The sequence below is a fragment of the Rhinopithecus roxellana genome, chromosome 19 (assembly GCF_007565055.1).
Source record: "Rhinopithecus roxellana isolate Shanxi Qingling chromosome 19, ASM756505v1, whole genome shotgun sequence".
Classification (NCBI taxonomy): Eukaryota; Metazoa; Chordata; class Mammalia; order Primates; family Cercopithecidae; genus Rhinopithecus; species Rhinopithecus roxellana.
Genome location: NC_044567.1, coordinates 48,073,868 through 48,093,231, shown reverse-complemented (window position 1 = coordinate 48,093,231; position 19,364 = coordinate 48,073,868). Strand labels below are relative to the sequence as shown.

Genomic DNA, 19,364 nt, shown 5'->3' with positions numbered 1-19,364 from the left:
CAAACAAAAACAAGGAAATAGAGAAGGGGAAGGGAAAGTAGATAGATAATCAGACAGACAACAGACATGGAAGGCAATGAATGTAGTACAAAAGGGCCTGAACTTGGTTCTAGATAAGAACTATATAAAGCAGTTAACCTAGCTCTTCTAAAACTCAGTCTCCCCAATGTACACAATATTGTGAGCCTAAAACTAAATTACCTGTATGGTTCCCTAGCTCCAAAATGCTAAAGAGTTTATCAGCGGGGAAGCAGAAAGCAAGGAATTCAGTGACTGCAGTTATCTGTAAAAAAAGTAAATTTTAAGTTTTGCCCTGGCCTTCACAGCTGAAATGCTGATAGCTGATAATGGGCAAGACCAGAAGCAGACCCCCCAGGGCAGTGCTTCTCCGATTCCAGGGTGCGTAAGAATTGCCTGGGGTATTTATTAACACACTGACTGCTGGCTGGGCTCTACTTGGAATTTTTTGTGCAGATCTGAGGTGAAATTCCAGCATCTGCATTTCTAACAAGCTCCCAAATGATGCTGTTGGTCTGGGATCATACTTGCAGAAACATCGTACTAGAGAGTTAGAGGCAGAGGGCAAACAAACCTTGTTACATGGGGAAAAAAGTTAGACTTCTCTTATTTCTGGGGGGAAGAAAAGGATTACCTGTAAGGCTACTGACAAATGTTGAAATAAAATTTGTTTCCTCTGCTGAGCAAAGCTTTGTTGTTAATCAGAATTTAATAGAATACAGTTAATTATGTAATAGTTTACAATACGAATTAGGTATTGCAAAATTCTTTAGAACCTTCAAAATTACATAAATTGAAATGTTCATGCAAAACCGGGATCATAAACTGGGAATTCCATTTATTGATCTTGAACATCACAGAATAGTTAGGTCATTTTTTTTTTTTTAATTTATGCTAACACTTAAAAGAACTATATATAGTAATTTTTCCTTATAGAATGTGTTTCATAAGTGAACTTTTCAGATAATGGAACTTTTAACAACTAAAGTTTCTTTTATTTTTAACCATTTTAGAAGAGTATCTTTCTAAATAGAAAACACAACCATAACAAAAGTTTTGCCTTCATTACTCACTGTCATCATAACACACACAATAGTGTTAAGTTCTATAATGAATAGCATCTCCTGGGTCAACCAGTGTTGTATGAAACCATTCACTATGACACTGAATGAGTTCAGAGTTCTGTAGGTTTGCCATTTCTGCCATCTTGTTTATCTCAGTCCCACCTGAGCTATTAGCTATTAGTATTTCTCACTGTATTCAAATCTAAGTTGCATTATGAATTGGTATGTATATGCTTATGGGCTTTAAGATGTTATTTTCTTGAGATGACTTTTTTGATTATTTACTTCCAGATTTTCAGGATGGTCTCTGGATGGTTGAGTTATTGTTGGCAGCAGGAAAGTGAGGTACCTAATAGATTTTGTGTTTCTTCTTCTTCTTTTTATTTTTGTTTTTTGATATAGTATGCTGTATCAGAGACAGAGGAAAGAGGCCCTTAGGGCAATGTTAGTATATCTAGTAAAGGAATTATAGTTCTGTTCACTTACAGAATAATGTGTTTTCAGTTACTCTTCCTGCCCACACTCTAGAAACTTGTCAACCTTGGAATATCATGTGGACATTTTAACATTTTACTGTCTTACATACAACTTGTCTGAAAGTAGAAAGCTTTATAGAGTAACGAAAGTCAAGTCAGTTACAAGGTAAAGAAGAAATGTAAGGTGAATCTCATAAGAAAAAGAAGCAAAATTTGCTATAAACTGATCACAAGAGAATTCCTAATGTTGGTATCTTATACTGTTGCTCAAAGTCATGTAAAGATCACATTTACTGACCTGGGGAATGCTGGGAAGTTGCAAGTGAGGTCATGGAATTAGAGAGGTTAAGGTTGGCAGTGATACTAAGCTGGCTCTGCAGTGCAGGAGGGTAAGGAGATGTGGGTGTCAGGAGGGATTCCTCACTGGTTTCTTCATCAATTCCAGGCAGGTACGTGTCAATCAAGGCATCAAGAAACTTAACAATAAGCTCAGCATAGTCTGGAATTTGTGTTTGCTGTAATGAAAAACAGTAAATTATTTTAGCTCCTTTTCTTTAAGTAAATCCCCATCTGAAGTCAAAAAAGTATTAATTTTGTTTGGACTTAATTTACTATTTTTCTTCCTTTGTATTACTTATCATTAAAAAAGGGGAGTGGAGTAATATTTATAGACTACCAGAGGACTTACAACAGGCAGGTCTATTCAGCTTACACTTAAAGCTTCCAGATGAACCTGCATTTTCTGAAAGCCATGCATAAGACAGACTGAATTTAATACTAAGGCAATACAATCATCAGGAATGATGTCTAGCCAATTTTCCAAAACAGAGAAAATGAGCAGAGCATCATCATTCCAGCTGCCATTTAGATTCTAATCACTAGACACTGTAAAGGACTCAGAGGGTTACTGGCAATCCAAATGCAAAAACTTCTGTATGATATACTTATTTCTGTAACTTCAGGCCCATTTTTTTTTTTGTTTTTGAGACGGAGTGTCACTCTGTCGCCCAGGCTGGAGTGCGGTGGCTGGATCTCAGCTCACTGCAAGCTCCGCCTCCCGGGTTCCCGACGTTCTCCTGCCTCAGCCTCCCGAGTAGCTGGGACTACAGGTGCCCACCACCTCGCCCGGCTAGTTTTTTGTATTTTTTTTTTTTTAGTAGAGACGGGGTTTCACCATGTTAGCCAGGATGGTCTCGATCTCCTGACCTCATGATCCGCCCGTCTCGGCCTCCCAAAGTGCTGGGATTACAGGCTTGAGCCACCGTGCCCGGCCTCAGGCCCATTTTTTAAGTGACAACCTTTGTATGTCAACAGATATTCAGTAATAGTGAAAAGAAATAAACAAAATACCCAATTCTTAAAAACTGGAACAAGGTTTATATAATTCATATTGATTTAGCACCCCCTGTATCTAAAACACTGCACCAGGAACTGTTCAAGGGAAGAAACAGAAATCCTGCCTTCAAGGAACTTTGATCAATTTGGAGAACGCCTACATACAGAGAAAATGATTATATACATATTATGTAACACTACATAAACTAATGCCAATCAGAAAACAAACTGAGACCAGGTGCGGTGGCTCATGCCTGTAATTCCAGCACTCTGGGAGGCCGAGGTGGGCAGATCACGAGGTCAAGAGATCAAGACCATGGTGAAACCCAAAATACAAAAATTAGCTGGGCGTGGTGGTGCATGCCTGCAGTCTCAGCTACTTGGGAGATTGAGGAAGGAGAATTGCTTGAACGTGGGAGGCAGAGGTTGCAGTGAGCCAAGATTGCGCCATTGCACTCCAACCTAGAGACAGAGTGAGACTCCGTCTCACAAAAAAAAAAAACCCAAAAACTGAATAGGAGCAAATGAGGACAAATTCAGAGAGAAATGAATCTTATCTAATAGGCTGGAAATAAAATGGTAATGCTCCTTGCTAGTCATAAGCTATCTAAGTGTGTGCATTAAGATTATCAAATACACAAGGGGCTGTGGCAGAAAAGTATCACAAAGGTTTATGATACTCTTCTGAAAAGTTGAGCATAAGCTGACTTTGTAAAAGTGAATACACACACCCCCACACCATGCTGCCTCCTGGAAAAAAACCTTGTGATGAGAAACTTTTTACAAAAGTAACATATGTGTTTATTGTGAATTATTATTCTGGTTTTCAGCATATTGTGTGTTCTTAAAGCAAGTATACTAATTTGAACAGAAACCTTCATTTTGCCAAAAGTTAGAGAAAAATATATTTTCTTACCTTTGAAAAGGGTCCTGCAAACCGCCACAAGCCATTAAAACCAAAACCTGTAACAAATCAAATGTCACTCTTATAACAAGCAAGATATCTTTTAATTGTAACAGAAATTAAATAAGTTGTATAGCTGATGATATGTAAACCCTATGTACACATTGAAAACACGTTTTTAGAATATGTCAAAGCGACTAAAACCCACTTAAAATACACTCAGTATAAAAAGTTGTCAACCTGTAACATTGGACATACAATTGAGAGAGTAAAAAAATGGAATATGGAAATAAAAGTATGAACAAGTCTATCCCTTATAAAGAATTCTGTAGTCAGTGCATTCTACAACAGTGCGCATGTTAGCAAGTTCATCAACCATCCTTCTCCAGATACATTTATTTACTTTGCAGGTAAGATGTTTGGTATTGTGGTGGGGATTCTTCATGGTACACCACACTCTGCACAATTCCATGGATTGGATTTAACAGATTTGGATCTTGGCACAGTGATAACAGGGTGTTGATCTTAGAGTCCAACAAATTATGCCTAAAAAAAAAAGTCAACAGAGGAACATTTTAGAGGAAAATTATGTAGTGGAAAACATAATATACATTCCCCAGAATAATGTGCTAAAATTGAAGGGAGATGAGTGCTTTTTACTTTCTGGGGCATTTCTTCATTTTCCAGATTTTCTACAATGAACATGTGTGTGTGTCTGTTTTTGTCTGTCTTTTGTTTTTAGTCACCAGGAAGAAATGGTGAAAACAAACAACTGGTAGTGTCATATAACCGTGTGTAACCATATACGGTAAATGTTTGCTTAAGACAAGGTTGGCACTGTCTGCTACTTAGCATGCTTTAGTATTACTTCCACCTGCTGTATACAGACATGCACTTAGGAAGTTAAAACTAAATTTAGGATCTGTGCAAAACAAAAATAAAAAATTAAATTTAATGTTAATCAGTGCTTTTAAGAAATGCTGAGTCAGATCAAATAGGGAAAGCAAAATAGTTTAGAGGGAGTGAAATACATGATCCAATTGAAACTTAGGGAAAAAATTATTTCTAACCCGGCTACACTCCACTAATAAAAATAACTGAGTCCTAACTCTCTAACATTCTAACATGAGGTTAAAAAAAAGAAAATAATGACATGATGTAGAAGGCCTAGATCAGGAAAAGAATTTATCTGAGCTATTTAAATTTGAATACTTTGAGGTTAATATTTTTAGTCCTTAAGAGAGAATAAAATTCACCTCCTAAACAGAAGGTCAATGTCATTTTCACTCAGCTGTGGATAAATACAAAAGCTCTACTAAAAAGTAAACCAAAACAGGTATGCTGATTTACATATAGCAGTCTAATAGTTTGCTTCTAAGTGAGGAAAATGAGCAATGATCATCAAAATAAACCACTTAAATAAACCAGTTTTTTTAAAGTCTTTCCTTATAAACTTTCTAATAGATCTAATAGGTCAAAACTAATCTTAACCCTCATTAAATCTACTATCTCAAAGCTAAAATCACTATCACAATATCTCATTTTGCCCTCTTTAAAGAGCAACCAGTGCACATTACTGGGTAAGCATTTGACTTAAAGACAGGCATGAAGGTTAATTAAAACCAAAAGGAGATACTTACACAACAGGAAATACTTTGGGAAACACAACACTGGCCTCTGCTAAGTATTCATAAAGAATTCGTTGATCAAACTCATCTGTGGTATATTTTACCAGTGTAGCCTGCCAAGATGCAAAAAAGTAAACACACAACATTTTTACTTTGTGGCTGAAATGTTATCTGTTTGGGTGAGAAGTAGAAGACCGTATCCTATTCATGTTTCTAATATTTAAGGGCCTGCTAAAAGTAGACTGGAATAAAAATTTGAGGGTGGGGGACTCAAAAAGGGGAAATCCTTACTAGAACAGTAAGAAGCAGCGCCTGGATTTTTGGATCAGTAAGTACTTCTTCATCCAAGAGAACATTTGATTCAGACACCGAAACCTTACGTAAATGTGGGTGCTGTTGTGATGAGGAAATCCTCTGAGTTTCTGCAGTAAGACAGGGAATTAATGTGATCAGCTGTATTAATCAAACACCTGGATAATCACTTCACCTATTTCAATGTTACTTCTACAATTCAACAGCTTTCTTTAGTAGATACTTTAAATACTAACATAAACATCATATAGAATTACTATTCGCCTATACAAAAGTTTTGGTTACTTATTTACAATGTTGTATATAATATATATGACTATTTTTTACACAAGCTTCAAGATAACTGTCATTTTAAGAATGGTAGAGTTTATCTTTTGAGAAATGGCAAACGTTTCTATATTTCATTCTAAAGATTCTAAGAAATAGCTGGAAAATAAACATGACTTTCACGTACTCTCCCACCTTATTTTCAACGATCTAGATCAATACTTTGTTTCTCACCCATTTCATAATCAGTTTCTGCTACTCTCCTCATTTTGGGGGGTGTTGTGATCCCTGATTCCATTTCTTGCCTTTTAGGAGCCTTTGTGTCTGATATCAGGTGATCAAAACTTTTCCTTGTTCCTATAAACAAAAGTTACAGAATACGGAAGTTCATTAACCACAGTGTCTATAAATGGTATAAATGGGAATATACTAAAAAGAAAATGTTTGGACATAAAGTGTTTAAGCTTTTACTTAGGACTCAAAGAAAGCTCTATTATATCCCTGGAGCAGTTTCTTTCCTTTATTTTCCATCTTCTCAAAGGGTTTTGTTTCCACAGCTTTCCGTTTCAGGATAGGATGCACCTTGCTGGTGCAAATTAAACTGAGATTATATTCTGTACACTGGAGGTAAACCAAACTACACTGGAGGTAAATCAACAAATATGATAACTGATAATAAATACAAGGGTAGGCATTATTCAGTACCAAAGGTCAACTATGTCTGACCAGTCTTTTCAGTTTAAGAAATGCTGCTGGTGGCAAGAACTACTCATTAATACATGAGTAATTTCCAAGCTTAGGAAAAAAGCAGAGTTTGATTTTAATTTTTTAAGCTTTGAAAAAAAGATATGCATGCCTGAAAATACTAAAAACCAGATACACTGGGAGATGCTTCAAAAATAGCAAGTAGCATTATCTCCCACTTGGCTTTTAGTTTCTCTATTCATGTAACCATGTATTAACACTATTTTTTTTTTTTGACAGGGTCTCGCTCTGTGGCCCAGGCTAGAGTGCAGTGATATGATCTCAGCTCACTGCAACCTCCGCGTCCTGGGCTCAGGTGATCCTCCCACATCAGCCTCCCCAGTAGCTGGGACTACAGGCGCACACTACCACACCCAGCTGATTTTTCTATTTTTAGTAGAGACAGGGTTTCTCCATGTTGCCTAGCCTGGTCTCGAACTCCTGGGCTCAAGCAATCCACCTGCCTTGGTCTCCCCAAAGTGCTGGGATTACAGGCATGAGCCACCAGGCCCGGCCAACAGTATTATTTTTTTAAAGCCAGAATTAAAGCCAATATAATAAAATCTGGCAATTTAACACTTAAGAAATACAAAGTCTATTACCTCAAGAATACGAATAACTATTCATAATAGTCATAAATACCAAGGCCAAATAATTTAACAGCCCAAAGGGATCTAGTCCAGCTTTTTCATTTCATGCACATGTACACCGATGAAGCCATGAGCAGTTAAGTATAATTAGTCTGAGGAAGCATGGCTAGGGATCTAGACAATGACCAGATGAAAACTCAGGTTTTCTAAAACCAGTCAGTGCTTTCCATACTACATGAGATTGGGACACTACTTTCTACATTTAATTTTCCTTCCTTTCTCACTTGTCCTTTTTATTTTATTCTCTGCATTCTTCCTGGAAGATCTCATTCTGCTTCCATAGCTTCAACTATCTGTGAGCTAATCAATTCTAAATGTTTACTTGTTTACTTTCTTCCTAAATTCCAGGTACATCTTGTGGTTTATCTCTTAGTTATATACTCCTAGATGTCTTGAAAATATTCCAGTATAATCAACCAACCTAAATTTATCATGTACTGTAAACATATTAGTCCTGATCTCTATGAATGGAATCACTATCCAGACAGTTTTTAAAACTAAAAACTTCTGACATCCTTCACGATCTTTTCCCCTTCCCCACCTGTAACAACTGGTCACTAAGTCATGTCCATTCTACTTCAGAAACCTAATCCAAACCTGATTTTTGTTTTTTTTTGAGACAGGGTCTGACTATGCTGCCCAGGTCAGCCTCAAGCAATCCTCCTGCCTTGGCCTCCTGAGTTCCTGGGACTATAGGTGTGTACCATTATGCCCAGCTCCAAACCTGCTGGTTCTTCTCCATTCTCTCATTGCTCCTGCCTTAGTGCGGGGCCCACACCATTTTTTTTATTTTTATTTTTATTTTTTTTTTTACTTGGACTGCTATATCAATTTTATTAAATGGTTCCCTTGCTAAAAATCTGTTCGTCTCTCAGATTGCTGAGAAACGAATTGCTGCTAGAAAAACTTGGCGAAAATTAAAATTTGGTCATGTTCTTCCCCTACTTAAATACCTCAGCTGAACGTGTGATAAGGGGAAAATCGCTTATCATGGCACACAGTCGTTTCCAATCAAGTTCTAATCCTTCTTCTCATCTCATTTCCTACCCCATTCCCCATGACGCCATGATGTATCACGTTGCTTTCCTGCCTTTTCTTTACTCTTGCTATTACCACTGCCCTTAAACATACACCCCTACTTATCCTGTTGTCTATTTAGCAAGCATATATTAAATCTTTAGGACACAGCTCAAATGTTATCTCCTCTCCGCAGTTTTTTTTTTCTTCTAATTTCCCCAGATCTCTAGTTTCCTCCATTAAGACGTATCATTGTAATGGCACCTGGAATTGCTGTTGTGATTGGCTGATTGTAAGTCTTGGACACAAATTACAAACTCTTCCAGGGCAGTTACCATATCTTTTTCACTTAGTACATGGGTTGAATGAATTCAATACTACATTTTTTTCTGAGGTTAGTTTTTCATTTACAACTTCACTGGCATGAAAATCCAGAATTACAAAACGCAAAATAACCAGGAAACTCCTAAAAGATTACTTATGGCAAGGTACTAACAAACGGGAACTCAAACAACAGTAACACACCTATGTGGCTAGTAACCGTGATTGACATTCACGGTTTCTATTTCTTTCATGGTTTACTGGCAGGTTATTTATGTTACAATTTGTTGTTTGTTCACTAATTTCCTTATGAACACAAACATTCTTCTAATATCTAAAGATATTAAATATGTTTGCATGGATAACTGAAATCTGTTGAACCATTCACAGTGTTGGCCACTGAAATATAGATCGCAATGTATTCCAGTAACAATTACAATTTTACCCAATGGAACAGAAGAACACCTCTGCATTTCCTCTGAGCAGCAATGTAAGATCAGTGTTTTTGTTTGTTTGTTTGGAGTCAGGGTCTCACTCTGTCACCCAGGCTAGAGTGCAGTGGTGCAGTCTTGGCTCACTGCTACCCCTGCCTCCTGGGCTCAAGTGATCTTCGTGAGTAGCTGGGACTACAGGTGCTTGTCACCATGCCTAGCTAAGTTTTGTATTTTTTGTAGAGATGGGTTTTGTCATGTTGCCCAGGCTAGTCTTGAACTCCTGGACTCAAGCAATCCTCCCACCGGAGTCCCCCAAAGTACTGGGATTATTGGTGTGAGCCACTGCATCTGGCCTACTGGGTTCTTTCATTCATTTACTTTCAGTTACTAAAATGGAAATGAGTCTCGCAGCGTTTTAGGTGTACTTCTCAGAGACAAAAATTCTATAAATGTTGATGTAACTGAGCAATCTTAATTTCAAGAATCCTATCTTCTGGCCAGGCAAGGTGGCTCATGCCTGTAATCTCAGCACTTTGGGAGGCCGAGGAGGGCGGATCACCTGAGGTCAGGAGTTCAAGACTAGCCTGGCCAACATGGGGAAATCCCATCTCTACTAAAAATACAAAAATTAGCCAGATGTGGTAATGTGTGCCTGTAATCCCAGCTACTAGGGAGGCTGTGCCACTGCACTCCAGCCTGGGTGAACACAAGACTCCATCTCAAGAAAAAAAAAAAAAAGAATCCTATTTTCTTTCAGTAATTGAAAAACATGTCTTATTGTCTTTTCAAAGAAAGCATGGCAAATAGTACTATTATAGCTTCACACCATATTCACATATTCTCTCAGACGATAATTTTGGGAAGTATTACAGTATATCATTAAATCCCCTGAGTGCAGCAAGACTCTTGCTTTCTTATAGGTGTTTATCTAATATGTCTCAGAGTTCCATTCCCTGCTGACCAGCCAAGGCAAAACAAAATAAGGAGAGTCACAATAGTTAGTCTAAGATGCAGAAAAAACTGTTTCAAGGCCCCATTCTCATTTCTCTATCTCAACTTATAATGCTTAACTGATCTATCAAACTCTCTTTTAAATGGCATCAAAAACTTTGCTACATTGAGATGGAAAATTTTGATAATCTTGCAATTTCAAATAATCTTCCAAGAGTAAAAATATCTATTTTTTAAATAATAAAAAAACTACATAATTTAGATAAACTAACCAAGCAACTTCTTAGTGTTGGCCTGAGAAGGCTGCCCCATGTCCAAGCTCATGGATTTCCTGGCTCGGGGACTGGTCTGGCCGACAGTTGGATAGGTGGCTGCAAGGTATCCTTCAGAACCTTTGGGAGAGGACCATGGCTGAGTCTCCTTTAGTGTCCTGAGAGATTAAAACAATAGAGAAAAATTAATTAACATGGTGACAAATACAACCATTGTTTGCTCCTTCCAAGTGGCTGTCCTATTTCCTAACAACAGCAATCAATTTTAAAACTGCACTTTAAAGGGCTTTAGGGTACAAACTCTTGTTGTATCCCCAGGAATTATCAACTTTCTTGCCATAGTATCTTGTACCTAGTACATTTGGTGAGTACTGAATCACCAAGTGCAGAGCAAAAAGAACTGTACTGCAATTGTTAAAAGCTGACAAATAAAAAGGTATAGCAACAGGGGTGTCCAATCTTTTAGCTTCCCTGGGCCACAGTGGAATTATAAGAATATTCTCGGCCACATATAAAATACACTAACACTAACTACAGATGATGAGCTTAAAAAAAAAAATTGCAAAAAAAAGATCTCGTAATTGTTTTAAGAAAGTTTACAAATTTGTGTTGGGCTGCATTCAAAGCCCTCTGGGGCTGGGTGCAGCCTGCGGGACATGGGTTTGACAAGCTTGGTGTACAACATTACGTTTTAAAATATGTTTACATTGGCTGGGCGCTGTGGCTCATGCCTGTAATCCCAGCACTTTGGGAGGCAAGGCGGGTGGATCACCTGAGGTCAGGAGCTCAAGACCAGCTTGCCCAACACGGTGAAACCCCATCTCTACAAAAATACAAAAAATAGCCGGGCATGGTGGTGCGCGCCTATAATCCCACCTACTCAGGAGGATGAGGCAGGAGAATCACTTGAACCCAGGAGGCGAAGGTTGTAGTGAGCTGAGATTTTGCCATTGCACTCCAGCCTACGCGACAGAGTGAGACTCTGTCTCAAAGAAAATTAATAAATAAAAATAAAAATAAATAAAATATGTTTACATTGTAGAATGGCTAAATCAAGCTAATTAACATGTGTTACCTCATATATTTATCTTTTGTTGTGAGAATACTTAAAATCTACTTGTAGCAATTTTCAAGTATAAAATACATTGTTATTAACTGTAGTTATGTTGATAAAAGACCTTGAACTTATTGCACTGATTTTTTTTTAAATCAGAAAAAATCAAGTCTAAACGGGCAACTGTTTAAAAACCAAGAAAATCAGACATTAATTTATAGTTTTGACAGGGGAACACAGGCAAACTATTTTACCCTTTCTGTAACAAAAAGGGCATATCTCAAAGTAATATAATAATGGGACTGAGAAAAGTAAGACTATTGAATACCAAGTATGTTTGAAAAATTTTTGCATACATTGTTAGAATCTTAAGGAAATTGTTGAAGTCTTTTTATCAAAAAGCAGGATGTTTTTATTTATTTATTTATTTATTTATTTGGAGTATTTCTAAATTTTTTTAATTTATTTTTTATTTTTTATTTTTTATTATACTTTAAGTTCTAGGGTACATGTGCATAACGTGCAGGTTTGTTACATATGTATATTTGTGCCATGTTGGTGTGCTGCACCCATCAACTCGTCAGCACCCATCAATTCATCATTTATATCATGTATAACTCCCCAGTGCAATCCCTCCCCCCTCCCCCATCCCCATGATAGGCCCCGGTGTGTGATGTTCCCCTTCCTGAGTCCAAGTGATCTCATTGTTCAGTTCCCACCTATGAGTGAGAACATGCGGTGTTTGGTTTTCTCTTCTTGTGATAGTTTACTAAGAATGATGGTTTCCAGCTGCATCCATGTCCCTACAAAGGATGCAAACTCATCCTTTTTGATGGCTGCATAGTATTCCATGGTGTATATGTGCCACATTTTCTTAATCCAGTCTGTCATAGATGGACATTTGGGTTGATTCCAAGCCTTTGCTATTGTGAATAGTGCTGCCATAAACATACGTGTGCATGTGTCTTTGTAGTAGAATAATTTATAATCCTTTGGGTATATACCCAGTAGTGGGATGGCTGGGTCATATGGTACATCTAGTTCTAGATCCTTGAGGAATTGCCATACTGTTTTCCATAATGGTTGAACTAGTTTACAATCCCACCAACAGTGTAAAAGTGTTCCTATTTCTCCACATCCTCTCCAACAACTGTTGTTTCCTGATTTTTTAATGATTGCCATTCTAGCTGGTGTGAGATGGTATCTCATTGTGGTTTTGATTTGCATTTCTCTGATGGCCAGTGATGATGAGCATTTTTTCACGTGTCTGTTGGCTGTACGAATGTCTTCTTTTGAGAAATGTCTGTTCATATCCTTTCCCCACTTTTTGATGGGGTTGTTTGTTTTTTTCTTGTATATTTGTTTGAGTTCTTTGTAGATTCTGGATATTAGCCCTTTGTCAGATGAGTAGATTGCAAATATTTTCTCCCATTCTGTAGGTTGCCTGTTCACTCTGATGGTAGTTTCTTTTGGTGTGCAGAAGCTCTTTAGTTTAATTAGATCCCATTTGTCAATTTTGGCTTTTGCTGCCGTTGCTTTTGGTGTTTTAGACATGAAGTCCTTGCCCATGCCTATGTCCTGAATGGTACTACCTAGATTTTCTTCTAGGGTTTTTATGGTATTAGGTCTAACATTTAAGTCTCTAATCCATCTTGAATTAATCTTCGTATAAGGAGTAAGGAAAGGATCCAGTTTCAGCTTTCTACTTATGGCTAGCCAATTTTCCCAGCACCATTTATTAAACAGGGAATCCTTTCCCCATTTCTTGTTTCTCTCAGGTTTGTCAAAGATCAGATGGCTGTAGATGCGAGGTATTATTTCTGAGGACTCTGTTCTGTTCCATTGGTCTATAGCTCTGTTTTGGTACCAGTACCATGCTGTTTCGGTTACTGTAGCCTTGTAGTATAGTTTGAAGTCAGGTAGCGTGATGCCTCCAGCTTTGTCCTTTTGACTTAGGATTGTCTTGGCAATGCGGGCTCTTTTTTGGTTCCATATGAACTTTAAAGCAGTTTTTTCCAATTCTGTGAAGAAACTCATTGGTAGCTTGATGGGGATGGCATTGAATCTATAAATAACCTTGGGCAGTATGGCCATTTTCACGATATTGATTCTTCCTATCCATGAGCATGGTATGTTCTTCCATTTGTTTGTGTCCTCTTTTATTTCACTGAGCAGTGGTTTGTAGTTCTCCTTGAAGAGGTCCTTTACATCCCTTGTAAGTTGGATTCCTAGGTATTTTATTCTCTTTGAAGCAATTGTGAATGGAAGTTCATTCCTGACTTGGCTCTCTGCTTGTCTGTTACTGGTGTATAAGAATGCTTGTGATTTTTGCACATTAATTTTGTATCCTGAGACTTTGCTGAAGTTGCTTATCAGCTTAAGGAGATTTTGGGCTGAGACGATGGGGTTTTCTAAATATACAATCATGTCATCTGCAAACAGGGACAATTTGACTTCTTCTTTTCCTAACTGAATACCCTTGATTTCTTTCTCTTGCCTGATTGCCCTAGCCAGAACTTCCAACACTATGTTGAATAGGAGTGGTGAGAGAGGGCATCCCTGTCTTGTGCCAGTTTTCAAAGGGAATTTTTCCAGTTTTTGCCCATTCAGTATGATATTGGCTGTGGGTTTGTCATAAATAGCTCTTACTATTTTGAGGTACGTTCCATCAATACCAAATTTATTGAGCGTTTTTAGCATGAAGGGCTGTTGAATTTTGTCAAAAGTCCTTTTCTGCATCTATTGAGATAATCATATGGTTCTTGACTTTGGTTCTGTTTATATGCTGGATTATGTTTATTGATTTGCGAATGTTGAACCAGCCTTGCATCCCAGGGATGAAGCCCACTTGAACATGGTGGATAAGCTTTTTGATGTGCTGCTGAATCCGGTTTGCCAGTATTTTATTGAGGATTTTTGCATCGATGTTCATCAGGGATATTGGTCTAAAATTCTCTTTTTTTGTTGTGTCTCTGCCAGGCTTTGGTATCAGGATGATGTTGGCCTCATAAAATGAGTTAGGGAGGATTCCCTCTTTTTCTATTGATTGGAATAGTTTCAGAAGGAATGGTACCAGCTCCTCCTTGTACCTCTGGTAGAATTCAGCTGTGAATCCATCTGGTCCTGGACTTTTTTTGGTTGGTAGGCTATTAATTGTTGCCTCAATTTCAGAGCCTGCTATTGGTCTATTCAGGGATTCAACTTCTTCCTGGTTTAGTCTTGGGAGAGTGTAAGTGTCCAGGAAATTATCCATTTCTTCTAGATTTTCTAGTTGATTTGCGTAGAGGTGTTTATAGTATTCTCTGATGGTAGTTTGTATTTCTGTGGGGTCGGTGGTGATATCCCCTTTAGCATTTTTTATTGCATCTATTTGATTCCTCTCTCTCTTTTCTTCTTTATTAGTCTTGCTAGCAGTCTGTCAATTTTGTTGATCTTTTCAAAAAACCAACTCCTGGATTCACTGACTTTTTGGAGGGTTTTTTGTGTCTCTATCTCCTTCAGTTCTGCTCTGATCTTAGTTATTTCTTGCCTTCTGCTAGCTTTTGAATGTGTTTGCTCTTGCCTCTCTAGTTCTTTTAATTGTGATGTTAGAGTGTCAACTATCCTAAATATATATGCACCCAATACAGGAGCACCCAGATTCATAAAGCAAGTCCTTAGAGACTTACAAAGAGACTTAGACTCCCATACAATAATAATGGGAGACTTCAACACTCCACTGTCAACATTAGACAGATCAACGAGACAGAAAGTTAACAAGGATATCCAGGAATTGAACTCATCGCTGCACCAAGCGGACCTAATAGACATCTATAGAACTCTCCACCCCAAATCAACAGAATATACATTCTTCTCAGCACCACATCGCACTTATTCCAAAATTGACCACATAATTGGAAGTAAAGCACTCCTCAGCAAATGTAAAAGAACAGAAATTATAACAAACTGTCTCTCAGAGCACAGTGCAATCAAACTAGAACTCAGGACTAAGAAACTCACTCAAAACCGCTCAACTACATGGAAACTGAACAACCTGCTCCTGAATGACTACTGGGTACATAACGAAATGAAGGCAGAAATAAAGATGTTCTTTGAAACCAATGAGAACAAAGATACAACATACCAGAATCTCTGGGACACATTTAAAGCAGTGTGTAGAGGGAAATTTATAGCACTAAATGCCCACAAGAGAAAGCAGGAAAGATCTAAAAAAAGCAGGATGTTGATAAATGGAATGATGAGTTTTGCAAACAGAAGATAACTTTTCTATGTTCAACACTGTCCCTAAACCTTAAAGAAATTTTTTTAAATTGAAAATACAGAAAAATCCCCCAATGATGCCATTTTCATGAAATTTCTCCAAATTATACTGAAAAATATATTACCCAAAACCATGTATAACAGATATAATTTTGACCATCTAAATCTACATTATAGAAAACTTTTAAATAACATTAGTGTGATATGAGTAAATACAACAAACGTGTTAGCATGTCTGTATTTTTATAAATCTGTATAGATTCGTTCTCTATCCAAGCACGTAATGTGTTGTTTATATTTTGCATTGGTTTTTTTCCCCAGGCCCTTCCCCCATAACCTAATATTTTCAAGAGCGTCTCTTTTCATTGTTCAATTGGTCGGTGCTTCAGAGGCAAACTAATGTTAACATTAGCACAATTAGACTGGAAGAATAACTTTCCTACTAACCCACATAAAATACTACACATTTATAAAATGAGTTTTGACTTACACACTCTTCGTAGGCCATCTCTAGATTTCTCCCATATTACCTTCTAGATTACTCTGCTGCTTGCCTCCATTAGTTGGAAAATTGAAACTTGATTACCATTATGTAATTATAGGAGAGTAAATCCACTTACCTATAGGTAGGATCACCATGATGAATGGGATATGTATCCATAGGAACATTTTCCATTGAAATATCAGTAAGAAGAAGTGACTTTCTATGTTTTAGGCTGCAGCGACTTCGAACTTCTTCAGACACTGTAAGTAAAGCTAAAAGGAAAACGGTGGTAGGTTAAAAAAATTTAACAAATCACAAGTGTGACTTAAAACAGGATGAACTTACAGTCTCCTAAAGAGAATACCTGTTAAATGTGCACATATTTTGGAAGACTACAAAAACATGAAATATACAAAGAGATTTAATAAGCATCTTTTATTTTCCAAGTGCTTTAATGTACATTTGATTTTAACAAACACAAAGTAGGCAGGGCAGGTATTATTAAGTTGAGTGAGAAAAAATACGGAGATGTTAAATGATTTGCTCAAGGTGATATGGTTCAAACAAAAAAGTTGAACAAATAGAAGTCTGTGAAACTGAGAATCATCACTTTCCATCAAACAACTACATTCAAGAATTGTACATAAGTGCTAACTGTCGCTGAGTAGAGAAACAAAAATCAGATAAGAGCAAACAGGAAGCTTTAATGGAATGGTGGGGATAGGGCAGACATTCCAGATAAAATCACATAAGGAATGAATACTGAAGAGGCAGTCCCTTGTAGGAGATGGCAAATAGATTAGCTTAAAATAGCTCATCCATTTGGAGTGGTAATAAAGAATGAAGCTCATGAAATTTGGAGAAAGATAACAGAACTGAGAAGGCTATTTAAGGGCCCAGGATGCTAGACTGAAGCATTCAGATTTTATGACGGATAACAGCCACTGTTGTGTCTTGAACCAAAGATGACCAAGGGAACACATTTCAGATTTTAATGGGAATTAAATTTATTCCTACAGAAAAATGTTCTGGCAAAACTCTCAAAATTTTAATCACTAAAGGACTAGATTGTGAACTTTCTACTCTGCCAAGCAACCGCCAAAAAACCTATAGGTATTTGCACTTTTTGGGTGATCCTTACGTATAGCTGTAGCAAGATTAATTTTGTTTATTTTGTGTTTTTACCTGCTAAGTAGGCCACGCTCTGTGTATTCACTTCAAATTTGTCACAATTTCTGTGTTTGTTAACCAGAGTTAGTAGTGTATGTAAAATTCTGACTGTTCTTGCAACAATAGCAGGTGAAGGATGCCTGTACCCTACAAAAAAACAAACAAACAAATAAGAATTAATTTTTTGAACAAGTATCTGAGGTCTTCTTCCCTGACTAACAACTCTGCAAGGAAAAGAAGTATAACTCCTATTTTCCAAGAATAGCCATTTGGGAAGGTAAAACATACATATGTGAATATGAATAATTAACTATGCATAAGATTAAGTACCAAAAATGTGTAGAATATAATAATATTCCGTAGAACTCTATAGTACTCCGGGAAGAGGAAAATTAAAAAACATGATAGTCTTTCAGATCTTCTATTCCCTAAAGCAGCACAGGGATTAAAAAAAAAATCTATGTATTAGAATTATCCTTAAGATTTCTTTTGAAAATAGAGTTATTTTACAAAAACACTTTTAATTAAAAGAAAACCTGATGACATAGGAAGTATATGCTCTAACAGCCCCAAAAATAGGGTTGATTAGAGGATAAATTTGATCTTTGGCCAGCTTTTAATCATTAATGCTACCCCCATTTAAAAATAGGTGATTTGAACATGGAAAGTATCTGGTATTCTTTTCTTGTCTTTTAAGACAGAGTCTCACTCTGTCACACGGGCTAATGTGCAGTGGTAGGATCTTGGCTCACTGCAACCTCTGCCTCCCAGGTTCAAGCAATTCTTGTGCCTCAGCCTCCTGAGTGGCTGGAACTACAGGTGTACACCACCTCACCTGGCTAATTTTTGCATTTTTAGTAGAGATGGGGTTTCACCATGTTGGCCAGGCTGGTCTTGAACTCTTGGCCTCAAGTAATCTGCCTGCCTCGGCCTCCCAAAGTGTTGGGATTACAGGCGTGAGCCGCTGTGCCCAGCCTGGTATTCTTCTAGATATAAAGAATAAGTAAGCACTTTATTAGCCCAGTTGCAATTACTTATCTTGGTATCCTTTAGTAAGTGTAGTATTTTTTGAGAAATCCCTACTGACCTTAGAGATTAACACTGTCAATATTTTTTGTAGAAATTTCCTAAGAAAGTGAAATCAAATGCATACATTCATAGTAGTGGGTGTATGCATCTCTCTCTCTCTCTCTCATAAAAACTGGGGGAATCTCCACGGTCCCTCAAGCCTAAGATTTAAATTGATACAAAATTGTTGACTCAAGCTATAGCTTGAATCTCTATTGTGGCCAAATCCACTGCTGAGACCACTAGGGTTCATGCCAGCTCCTTCTCCCAGGTCTTACTTTACCCTGCTTTGCTTCTGACCCACCACTACATGCTGTTCCTATTAACTGCAGTCTCTGGCCATGACTCCCCCATGTTAATGAACCAAAGTTAACAAGCTGTGAAGTCAGCAATGGGGAGTAAAACCAGGTTAGGAAGTGAATGAGCTGGCTCTGAGGAATAGCTGGAGATCACTGGCTATAAGCAATATAGAAAGGGGTGAGGATGGGGTACCAGAAAGGTGAGATACAATGGTATAAAATAATAGTATTAATCAACAGTAAACTATAAACAGGTTGACGAAAATCTGTGATCAGATCTCTTAACATTTTCTAATATAAATTATTCAAATAACACTCAGTGATTTGCAGTCTGTTTTATTTTAAAAATCAGTAAGATACTTAGGTATTGTTATTATTAATAATAATACAGCTATTCTAAGACTCAGTATGTAGGTTTTTTAGGAATCAACTCTGTGGTCTTTTTTTTTTGAGGCAGGGTCTCACTCTGTCACCCGGGCTGGAGTGTAGTGGCATGATCATGGCCCACTGCAGACTTGACCTCCTGGGCTCAAGTGATTCTCCCTCCTCAGCCTCCCAAGTAGCTGGGACTATAGGCATGTGCCACTGCACCTGGCTAATGTTTTGTATTTTTTGTAGAAAGGGGTTTCACCATAT

At 37.5% G+C, this 19,364-nt stretch overlaps 1 protein-coding gene across 2 annotated transcripts in view; it reads right to left on the bottom strand.

The window, feature by feature from the left end:
* NF1 (neurofibromin 1) overlaps positions 1–19,364 on the bottom strand; it is a 295,792-nt gene that overhangs the window by 14,779 nt on the left and 261,649 nt on the right. For both annotated transcript variants that reach the window (XM_030923838.1, XM_030923837.1), the window contains 9 exons: positions 17,377–17,508; positions 16,328–16,463; positions 10,394–10,551; positions 6,239–6,361; positions 5,717–5,847; positions 5,438–5,538; positions 4,201–4,343; positions 3,810–3,856; positions 1,857–2,073 (listed from right to left, as the gene is read on the bottom strand). In XM_030923838.1, the coding sequence (XP_030779698.1) occupies positions 1,857–2,073; positions 3,810–3,856; positions 4,201–4,343; positions 5,438–5,538; positions 5,717–5,847; positions 6,239–6,361; positions 10,394–10,551; positions 16,328–16,463; positions 17,377–17,508 (1,188 nt within the window). The remainder of the gene's footprint in view (positions 1–1,856; positions 2,074–3,809; positions 3,857–4,200; positions 4,344–5,437; positions 5,539–5,716; positions 5,848–6,238; positions 6,362–10,393; positions 10,552–16,327; positions 16,464–17,376; positions 17,509–19,364) is intronic.